This window comes from Pygoscelis adeliae, unplaced genomic scaffold, assembly GCF_000699105.1.
Source record: "Pygoscelis adeliae isolate BGI_AS28 unplaced genomic scaffold, ASM69910v1 Scaffold186, whole genome shotgun sequence".
Taxonomy (NCBI): domain Eukaryota; kingdom Metazoa; phylum Chordata; class Aves; order Sphenisciformes; family Spheniscidae; genus Pygoscelis; species Pygoscelis adeliae.
The window spans coordinates 7,788,822-7,800,337 of NW_008825071.1; the positions used below are offsets into that span (position 1 = coordinate 7,788,822).

At 41.3% G+C, this 11,516-nt stretch overlaps 1 protein-coding gene across 1 annotated transcript in view; it reads left to right on the top strand.

The window, feature by feature from the left end:
- The first annotated feature begins 1,606 nt into the window (after window positions 1-1,606).
- The window catches only part of MCUR1 (mitochondrial calcium uniporter regulator 1), a 31,332-nt gene continuing 21,422 nt past the window's right edge, over window positions 1,607-11,516 (top strand). The window contains exon 1 of the mRNA XM_009326555.1: window positions 1,607-1,733. Within this exon, the coding sequence (XP_009324830.1) occupies window positions 1,607-1,733 (127 nt within the window). The remainder of the gene's footprint in view (window positions 1,734-11,516) is intronic.

The following is an 11,516-nucleotide window of genomic DNA, read 5'->3' on the forward strand; positions in this document are numbered from 1 at the left end:
CTACATAATCTTCCTATTTGTTTTCTAAATCTTTCATTCAGATTTATGCAGATGTTCAGTCTGCAGCTATGCAAAATTTCAGATGGTTATAGACATAGAAAACATGATCGCAAGTGTTTACATAAGCAAAATCCCTCAGCAATGCTGACTTGAAAACCTGAGCTGACTGTCCCCGCTTCATCTCTGCATAGTCGGCTGATTAGCATTTGGTTTTTAACTTACCTCTTCAAAGTACAGCAAGTGTACAGCTTGGTTCTTCTGAAGCATTTATGAGTTTATACACAGTAGCTGAAATTGAACTTCAGATGTCATCGCACCGATCCCATCTGTCCTTGAGCCTGCGTAAAAAGAAACTGCTGATACACACTTCCACGCTCGGAAAAATGCTCCTGGATCCTACTGGCAGACATTGCCCCGTTTTGACCACTGCTGTTATAAAAGCCCCTTGGAGCAAAGACATCCTTTTTATTTTTGTGTGGTACTTAGCATCGTAACGTCCCCGGTCTGTGACTAGGACCCTGAGATGCAATGGGAATAGAAATAATGTCGTAATAAAGGCACTTGGAAAATTCTGCTCAGCTGGCTTTCTCTTGCAGGAATTTGGCTTTGCTCTCAATGAGGTCATGTGAAAGGAGCATTTATTTATTTATTCATTATTTTTGCATATGTACAAAAGGGTTCTGGAAGTGCACCCTCAGCACCTTTTACACAGCTACAAATTATCTTTATAAAAATAACACTAAACCAAAGTGCAGAGCAGCCACTCAAAATAAGTAGTTAAAAATACACTTGGCAAATGAAAAGCTGGAATCACATTTCTCTATCAGTGAGATTCTGCCCCCATCACAGTCATGTTCAGGGAAAAATGAGGGTCTTTATACTGAACCCGTAGAGTCACCAGATATGAGCTCTTTCAGACTGTGAGAACTTGACGAGTTCCAGAGCCTGAAGGCCAGATGTAAACTCTGTGGAAGAACTTGGGATTTCAAGTGACTTTCTTGGCACAGCAAAGAGGGGTGGTATCAGTGTGTGTGAGATTCCTTATATTGCTCTTCCGTGTTCCTATGAACCAATAAATTAGATCTATTCTTCCAGCTATTTGTGTCTCCAATATTATATCAAAACAAAAGGACAAGACTCACACTGGATATGAAATATTGAGCTCATTTTCCCATCAACAGCTGTGTATCAAAGTAAAGATACAGCAAAAATTATTGGGTCGTTACTAGGTCAGGGTCTCTCCTAAGATAGAAATCATGGCTATCTGCTCCTGTTGCATTTCAGAGTGTTTCTTTGGATTACAGTTATATGAAAAATCTAAATACTTTATGGAACTAGTTCTGCTGAAAGTTTTAAGATCATCTTCTGGGTCATGTTCTTTGTGAACACAGCATTGTACTCTGGAAAGATGTAATGGCTTAGTCATTCAGGCTGATTAGTTTTGTCAGGCGCTGCAAATGAGTGATCTTCCTTAGGAATGGTATTTAGGGGGTTTTTGTTTTGTTTTAAGTATAAAGTACCTTTTTACCCTGTGTTTTTTAAAAAATGCATCCACATCTGTCTCACTTACCGGTGTGATTCATCAGATGTCATGAGCTACGTAAGGATGTGCTCAGCCTGGATTTCGGAGGAGATGCTGAGAAGGACAACCCAGGCAGAGCCGCTGCTGATGCCGGAGACCCCACTGCATCCCCTCAAAGTCAGCACTGGACAGTTGTGGGCACCACCAGCAGGTATGGTATGGGAGGCAGGGCAACAGGAGCTGGGAGCACTTCACAGGACCGAAACTCCCACACCTGGAACCTGCTCCAGTAGTGAATCAGTGCCCAGAAATGGCCTTAGGTCCCGTTTCAATGGTAAGAAGGGCGAGTCCAAAGTTTAAGGCACCGAACTGAGGTTTACGAGATTTAATGGCTGGGTTTGCCATTCCTTCAGGGGAAAAGCATATAAAGCAAAAAATTTCAAACTTCTTCAGCCATTCACAGTAACCTTAACAAAAGTGAAATAACTTAAACATATAATGAGTTTCCACTTGCCCTACTGAATTGTAGGGACTTGTCCTTATTAACAAAAATATACCCAAAAACCAGTCACTGGCTATAATTTAGGGGCTTTACATCTTTAATACGGGAACTATAATAATATTGCCATTTCTCTCAGTGGTGCCAAAAAGAGCATTCATTAATGTTTAGCAGGCAGAGTACATCTCTACATAATACTCTCAGTGAAAAGATGTAAAATGAAAGTCTTCAGTGTGTATAAACTAATACAAAACTCTTCCAAAAGCCAAGAGCACCTCTCCTCATCTGATGGCCAAGTCACAACTGAAGTAACTTCATCTTCTTAAATTCTGTTATTTCATTTGGGCACGCTGGCAGCATCTCACATCAATTAGGTACTCATTTCAGCAGCTGTACCTTACCTAAATATATTTATATGAATGTACAGGCTACTTTTGTCAGGTTTTTACAAAATCGACTAGCTTGAGCCTTTCAGCAACAACATGGATGTTCTGTATGGTTTCTGCCAGTTCTAGAAAAGGAATCTTCTGCTGATAAGCAATTAGCTTTCTGCTATTATTAAAATTATTCAATGGCATTTTTGGCATCTGTTATGATGTGTACTTTTCTTAAATGCAACAAAATTTGACACTTAAAGAACAGCGTGGGGGAGAAAGGTTTCTACACAAGCAGGACCTACCTCAAAAAAAACCCACAAGAAACTAGGCACCCAGAACTGTAATCTCTTTTCATATATTGCCAAAAATGCAATGTCTTTCATAGATAATTATGTCCCCAAATGACCTTACTGATGCAAAATCTTTTATTGGATTGCTTTCTTCCATCTGGAAACCTTATGAAATGCTATAAGCTAGACCATTGTTCATTAACAAAAGGAAACCTGTTACTTTCTTCTTCCAGCCACGGTATTCATTTATAGTAACTTGGGGGTAGGAGGGAGAAGTTGTGTTCTCTGGGAGATGTGCATTTGATTTAAAAAGGAATTGCGGTCTAGTGAAGCCCTAAAGAAATGGAGGTTAGCTGTTACTTGGTGATTTCCTTTCTGTTTCTGAATAATTAAGCAGTTATCCATCACAATTTAAAGATGCTTCCTTCCAGGTCTTTTGGCGTCACAATATTTATTTTTGGAATGCTCTAGGTGAGGTTGGCATGTTAATGCTTTTCCAATTAAATGGACATTGCTTTCATGTCATTTTTAAGGTTATAAAGTTAATTGTATCTTGGTCCTCCTGTGAGTCACTCCAAGTGTACCCCAGCAGGGATCACTCTTCATGTCAGCTGTAGAGGTGAAAGTCCCCTATTTTTAGATGAGTTTACAGTGCTCTGTAGAGCAACCAGTCTCAGCCCAGACGCTCAGTTGGTTTCTGGCATTTATGTCACCTCCCCGGGGAGTCTATGACCAGGTCTCATACTTAAGTGATGATTAGAAGAAACAAAGCATTAGATAACATCTAGGATTTTTTAAAGTAGCTTAGGCTTCTGTCTGTCTTGCCTATGCACCACCCCTTGGAAGGACTGTCTTCTCTGAGACCTTGTTAGGTCTGTGTGACTTCTTCACAGGTAACTGATGTTTCTGAAAGTACGCCACAGACCTCATTGGAGTTTTTCAGAGTTTGTAGAGTCATTGGTTATTCCTAGACAAGTAACACCTTCAGGCTCAGAAGGAGTTTGATTGCCTGTCCTCAAGGCCATTGGGTTGGCAAGTGTCTTTATGACTCTTCAGTGTCAGTTAACAAGCAGCTGCCTATAAGCTAAAGTTTTCTGAACTGAAACATTGCAGTTGTACAGAAAATATCTCCCTAACCATCTTGGTCAACCTACAGTTCCTATGGAGTATTACACAAAAGAGAAACCCTTCACCTCCAGACTAGAGTTTGCATTATTCCACGGAGGGAAAAAGAATCATTTGGATCAAAAAGAGGTTACATTTAACAGTATCCTGCAAGATACTAATAATTATCAACCGCAAAGCCTTGGGTCCAGAGCCAGCCTCTAGTCTAGATGTACTAGACATCTGCAACTACTGGAGGCTGCTAGGAGGCAGGTCAGAGTTAAGCTAAGGTAAGCAATTTCCTAAACTGCAACTACGGTCAAAGATATTGGCTGATGCCAAGAGGAAAAAAACAAAGCACACAGGAGTTATGAGAAAGGAAACATGGTTGTTTATCCTCCCTTGTGTACATGTTTGTAAACAAGACTGTAACATGAGGTTTTCTCCCTATTCATGTTAGCAATTTTTTCTCCCTCTCACTACAGCCTTACAAGTCTTTGAGCACTGATTGGTGTTGACAGAGAACAACAGTGTTATCTACAATGTCGGATGTCCCCACAGCTCAGACTCTGATGGCAGATGTTTAGGGCTTTTGTATCCTTGTCTTGAGGCATATACATTACTTTCAGTTTTAAGCGTTTTAAATCATCGGGGCGGTTAAGAAACAAAGGGGGTTTAACATTAATATTGCATTAAACCAATAACATGACATTAAATCCAGCAAACAGGCTCCAAAGATCTAATAGAAGATAATTCTAGGAGGGAGATGTCTGGAAAGAAGCAGCAATGAAAGAAACAAACTAATGGTGTTAAAAGCCTGTTTTGAGAGTAAGCAGCTAGTTTGAGCTATTTTGCACAGAGCATGCCACAGATTTGCCCTACTCCCCAAAACTGAGTTTCTGGCTGAAACAGAAATGTGAATTTTGTGCAGAATAATGAAGTCAGCATGCACTGAAAAATCTTTCTCCCCATCTCATGAAGAAATCTCAGGTGGTGAGCGTTGGCGGTCATTAGGAGATAAAAAGAGGAGCGTCTCTGACACTAATTGGGCCTCTGCAAGTTCTGGCAGAATCTGGCAATCTGCAAGGCTGGACATCAGGAGATTCTGGCCATCACAATGGGGCCCAAACATCCCTCTGTCTTAGCTGAGAAAGGGGACCGCTCTCAACCTCTTTCTCTTAAGCATGCCCATCTGAGGGAGACCTAGGCACTGACATGCAACTGAGTCACCGAGGACACCCTCTCGAAGTACATCTTAGCTAGTGCAACTGCCTTCTCCTCAGGTGGAAGGCAAATGGGAAAAAAAAGAAACAGGACTTAAAAGGCTGCAGGAACCTTTATGAAAACTAGAGACCTGGCAAACGTGATAAAAATTATCTATGTAGGTGCAATAACCAGCATGAAGCACCTGTGTGAATGTCTGAATAATATTGTTTCCAGATCTCATATCTTAGAGGAAAAAAAAGAGGAAATGTTTAGTTATGACGGGCAGCTTTGCCCCAGCATAGTCCTCCAAAATAAAAAAAGTACAAGTTGCAGACTAATGCAGATGAAATTGTATCTCTTGCCTGTTTAATTTATGGCTATTGTCCATAGAGAAATTTTTACATTCTTACATGTATACTATATCTGCGTAATTCCTAATAGCATGGCTAGGTCCTCATAAAGGCAGTGCTAACTTCAGCAGCCCTGAACCTCAACATAAAGACCTTGTTACATTGCCCTAGTGACTACCTGGTTCAATTAACACTGATTGCATGTGCTAGGCTTGATTCTGACATGCTGCACTGAAATGATGACAGAAAGCCACAGATACAAGCAAATACCAAGAGCTGAAGTTAACATTCCCTACTGTCAGCTGAGAATAGTAGTTCACAGCATTTTTACCATGGCTGAGCAGAAAAAAGGTGGCATGGTATCCAAACACATCAACCTGCTTCTGCTCCAGCAGATCCCATTTTCCTTTAAACTTACTTTTATGTCACATTTTTCTATTTCACATATTTCTAAGTTTTTTAACAATATTGGCTAATGTATTAACAACTTGCTGTTAGTAGTTTCACAATTACTTTTGCTAAAAACATATGAATAGTTATTACCATGTTTATAATATTATTATTACATCTTAACCTTGCACTTCATTGCTACCCAAAAACAATTCTAGTAACCCAAACACTCTAACTTAAGAACATACCGTATCACTGTTTTCCTCTCTAATCAACAAATATGACATTAAAACCTTGTTGGATAAGACAATAATTTCTGCATTTGAATATATATCTCAATTCCTTTGTGTGAAACAAATGTTTTAAACCTAAATACTCTGTGCTTGCATTGCAGTATCGGCCAACGGGGAGGCTATAGGTTTTGTTGAGGCAAGACAGATCTCTTCAAAACTGCTCTTCTGAGCTGTTGTGGGAAATAGCACCATTAACCTTGGCGGGGGAATGGGAACAGCAGGAGTGATATTTTGCCAGCCATCTCAAGAATCCAACTAGTGTCCAGACTTGGAACAGATAACAGTGGGAAGACATCTAGTTCAGCATTTATTCTGGATTGGATCCAGCAGTCAAGCCAATCTATCATAAAATTTGACAGAAGTGTTGTCTAGGTAAGGGGTTGAGCACTCAGCTGGTAAAATGTGTTGTTCTCTCAAGGATGTTACAGATTGCTTTCTCTCTTGTAGTGTTTTTGTTTTGTTTTTTCTGAGTATGAAAAACACTGAAATAAAAAATGATACAGCATACTGTGTCCACTGTATAAATCAGTATACTTCATTGTTACGGCAGGAACAATGACTTGAAAATTTGTTTTCCACCACCTTGTGGTCTGTATTGCGTTTTTATCTGTTTAAAGTAAGGCAGCCTGCTCTTGAAGCTGAATGCTTACGTTTGACACCATCAGAGAATGTCGTGTCCAAAAGGCTGGTTGGCTTTTGTCCAGCTAAAACAGTAGAGAGAACTGACAAAATGGAAACATTTCTTTGCTGATCGTTGACACCTATTTTGTAGAGGTGGAAACAGATGCAAGGCAGAAGAGAATCCAGCTTTCAGGCTCTTAGGTAGAAAACACACCAAGAAGTTTGACCCTGAGTAATCCTGGGGCCATGAAGAGCCCCAAGCCTCTCTGTGCAGGTTAGATGGCTCCTTCTACATCCCGCTTGTCAGAGCCACAAAGTCACCTCTGAACTTCCTTCGTCTCACCTCCGCATCCCCAGTGAAGGAACGCGCTTCCTGGAGAAACAGGCTTCCTCTCCTCTGCTTCTGCAATGGCTTCAGCATCTATTGCAACATGGGTGATTCCAGCCCAAAGAGACACAGGAGAGGATGTCACAGGCAAAGTGATTGAGAACTGGCGCAGGGCTTGTATCGTCATTAGGTTTGCATCTATTTTTATGGTTTTGTTTTGGATTTTTTTTCCTGTGCGTGAAGCTCCCTCAGACATGCCCCTTATCACAAAGAAAGACTCTGCATAATTAATTCTCAACATAATGGTCCCACTTCCTAATTAATTTATTCATTCTCTTGCTGTATAACCGTTTCTCTACCTAACTGACTGACTTTGGTAACAGTTCTCTGCATAATTGATTCATATTGCTGTTGATTCTCCCCATTTTTATTTAATATCAGAAATGATTTGCTGTGTAACTGCTTCATTGCTTAACTCATTATCTACACAATTGGTTGGTATCATAATTGATTCACTGCTTAACTGTCTCGCAGAATAATGAAGAGCAAGTAATGGCCATCCACTTTCCACCTCCATTTCCCTTCCCTACATCAGCCTCTTCCTTTCTTTACATGACAACCCGAAGCTTTCCTGACTCCCGTTTTACCCCCCCGCCCATTTCAAAAGGACACTGCTATCACCAGTCCCCTGGCCCTTATTCTGATGCCTCCAGCCCCCTTTAGTGTCCTTCCCCGTCCCACTCCCAGCTGCATCACACAGAGGCTGCCAAGCTTCAGCTCTGTATCTCTCGTATATTCACAATGCCATTTCACTCCATTTTTTAAACCTTTATGCTCAGCCCTTCTGTTCTCCTTTCACCACTTAGGTTCATGTCTGTCCCCTCCATGGACATTTTTACCTACTGACTCTTGAAATCTTTCTTTCGCACATTTATGCCTGGAACAGCCCCCCCCGGACTACTCCAGAAAGCCTTTACTCTGCCTCCACATCTTCTGCACTGCATACAATGCCTGCTATGCCAGACGCCACTACAGCATTAATATCCCTCATATGACAGTGGTAAAACTTTAAAACTGCTGGCAACACACCCAGATTGCTTATGCATCCTCACACATACCATCACACTGCTCCTGATCCTAATTCTCTTCTCAACATACTATGTCCTTCTTAAAAAGCACACGTAGGCTGGTGACTTTGTCTTGTATATTTGCACTGCCCTGCCTGAGATACCTGGGGAAAAATGTAAATAATAAATGCATTTCCAGAAAGTTAAAAAGCCAACGTGCAACCATCCTTAGCTTCTTTCCTTCCTGTAGAGATGACCCCAAAACTCCAGCCTGCTCCTCCCCTTTTCAGTTGCTTGGAAATTTGTTCCAAAATTCAGAAATTTTGTTCTGAATCTTCCGTCACTATGAGTCAGATCTCCAAGGAGTGATTAAAAAGCAGCAAGGAAAGTCCTGCCTGACAATCCCACTGCAGGACTCCTTTAGGAAAGAAGACAGACCAAGGTTGTCAGGAAATGAAATTCTTGTTTGCAACTTATATGATTCCCCATGTGTAAAGATAAAGAGAAAATAAGTGACTCCTATGGACAATCTCCTCCCTTGCTTCTGTCTTCCTGCATCAGGAGCAGCTGCTGCTGCTCTTCTGTGCCATGAGAATGATTCTTCCTGTCTTTATTTAGCCAAAGGTGGTGAATACATCAATATTTTGTATACAAGGTAATTCTTGGGTTGGCAGGAAGGGATATTGGTCCAAATTGTAAGGCATTCAGTTTTGATAGCTTTAAACACAGATCGTATTTATCTGTTCATTCTACAGGTAAAACATGTCTCATGAGAACATGGCAAGATTTAATATTCTAATATAAATGCCATTTCTTATTGCTGTCAACCATAGCACTTGAATAAATATTATACCTCCTTCCTTCAAGAAATCAAAGGGGGGTTATTTCTGACAATTGAACCAGCTTCCACGAAGACATGTTCTGCTGGTGGTTTCCGCAGGGAGCTTGGTGCGTGACCCCATTTTAAGATCCCTGAAGTGGCTGTTTAGCAACTTAGGAGATCAGGTCAATTGGTTTAAACTTTGTCTGGGTCCTAAGACTTTGAATTGGAGTGGCACTGGCAGCCAGCACTGTTAGCAGTTACTGCCATCTATGGGTAGGATCATTTTAGCTTTATTCCTCAGCGATTGTTTCTTCGTTACAAATAACACACCTGTTCTCATACATAAACAAATATAATGGAAGAAATAACACAGTCATCATTGATTTCTCCACTAAAAAGAAAACAAAATAACAGCGGAAGGACTTCACCTACGCATCCACCTGAAAAGAACGGGAGATTTTGAACACTTAAAACGATTATCCGCCGTAGATGAGGAAAACAATGACATCGCTTTATTTTCCTTCTTCGGTATGTTGGGTGCCGCCTTCGCTTTAAAACCACTGAGACACGTTCATCCCCGATATAACAGCACTGAAATGACTCCAAATGCACCTTATCATTTGCTTATTCATTTGAATGCTGTTATAGCCTTTTTTTTTTTTAAAATCCTTTCAAAGTGGGAGAGCATCCATGCACCGGTGACTCATTCTTTTCCAACCTGGGCGTTTTTTAGCTTTTCCCATTTAGAATTAAGAGCAATTTGGGGTATTCATCACCCCTGACAGCTGTTAATTGCCCTCAACTCTATACAGTCACTGTGTTAAAACATTTGAAGTAACAGGACTATTCAATGCTATTTTGGATTGCACCTGTGGTCCTTTTAGCTCATTAGTCTTTCTCTTGACAGTGGCTAGTCCCAGATTCTTGAGGGGGAAAGTGACAAACCTCCGTAGTGGAAAATTAATGCAAGGGCACAGGAACGAGTCCCTTGCTATTATAGGTAACTGCGTCGTAAAATCCCTTTCACAAGCCAACCACATCCATCTAAAAACTGATTTCAGTTTTTGATGCCTCCCAACTCTTGTTGGGAAGCTTTTCACAAGGACTGTTCTGTTGAGTAAAACCCTTTTAATTCCCAATCCACATTTATTTATGGCCACTTTACACAAAATGTTCCTTTATCAGTAATGTTCTTTTGCATAAACAGTGGTTCTTTTTTCTTTCTCTGCCTATTTTTACACTCCTATTTTGTTTATAGATGAAAACAAGATCCCCTCTCAAGCTTTGTTTTGCTAAGCTAAACAAGCCAATCTCTTTTTAATCACCTGCGACAGAAAAGACTCTTCACCCCCCTTAATTATCCTGTTGACACTAGGTTGCCAGTTTGAATATGAATTCATCTTTCCTGTATTGGAGTGACCAGAGCCGTAGTTTGTATTTGAAATGACATTATACATAAGGGTCAATGAAACTTGCCATGTGAACCACTGAAAATACCCTACTTGATACACCTTAGTGTTACGTTTGCTTTCCTTGCAGCCGTAGCACATTGGTGAGTCAAGGATACCTCTCAGAGCTCATTTTACCCTCCCCTTCAGTTTTCACCTAAAAGTACAGCAGATACTGTTACTAGTCCTTATTTTGCACTTTGCATTACTTCGCCAAGCCCATTATCCCAGTTTGTAAGGTCATCCACCACTTCTTAATCCTTCCCTGCAGATTTCACTGTTACAACCAAGGGGGTCCTAACTCCGCAGATCAGCAAACGCTGTGTGCCTGCAGGGACAAAGTTTTCAGGACACTAAGCATGTAACCTTCAGCACTTGTTCCATTTATAGTCTCTAAGTAGGACCTAATGACTTCCATGGGGCAACGGATAGATTAAAGCCAAGCATTAAGCAACCTAGAATCATGAGATAGCAGAAAGTTGTTCGTCCTGTCCTCTCCTGGCTTGCGACTACACTGCTTATGCCTCTTCGTGCAGGAATTGGTCCCCAACGCCCAGTTAGCAAAACAGATAGCTCTGAGGCTACTGCAGCTTACTGAAGCTGCCTCCAGAGCTCAGTGAATCTACCTGCTGGTTAGTATATAACCACCTTCACCGTGGAGAAGGTTGAAACAGGGCATCTGGAAGATGACACTGGAAAGGGAAAAAAAATGAAGGAGTTGACCTCTGACACAAAGACAGAAAGTCAGTTGTGCCAGGAGATCTCTGTAGCTAGCAGTAGTGACTTTGCTTCCCTTAGAGAAGATGAAAACGGGCACTGATAGCCAGCATGTGCAAGTGTATTTGACCCTGAATGGGCTGACTCCAGTTGCAATCGCAGCCTCCGTCTGTACAGCACTTCTTGCATACATTATCATAGAATCATAGAATCATTAAGGTTGGAAGAGACCTCCAAGATCATCGAGTCCAACCGTCAACCCAACAACACCATGCCCACTAAACCATGTCCCTAAGCGCCTCATCTACCCGTCTTTTAAATACTTCCAGGGATGGTGACTCAACCACTTCCCTGGGCAGCTTGTTCCAATGTGTCATGGTTTAACCTCAGTTGGCAACTGAGCACCACGCAGCCACTCGCTCACTCCCCCCGCAGTGGGATGGGGGAGAGAATTGGAAGGGTAAAAGTGAGAAAACTCGTG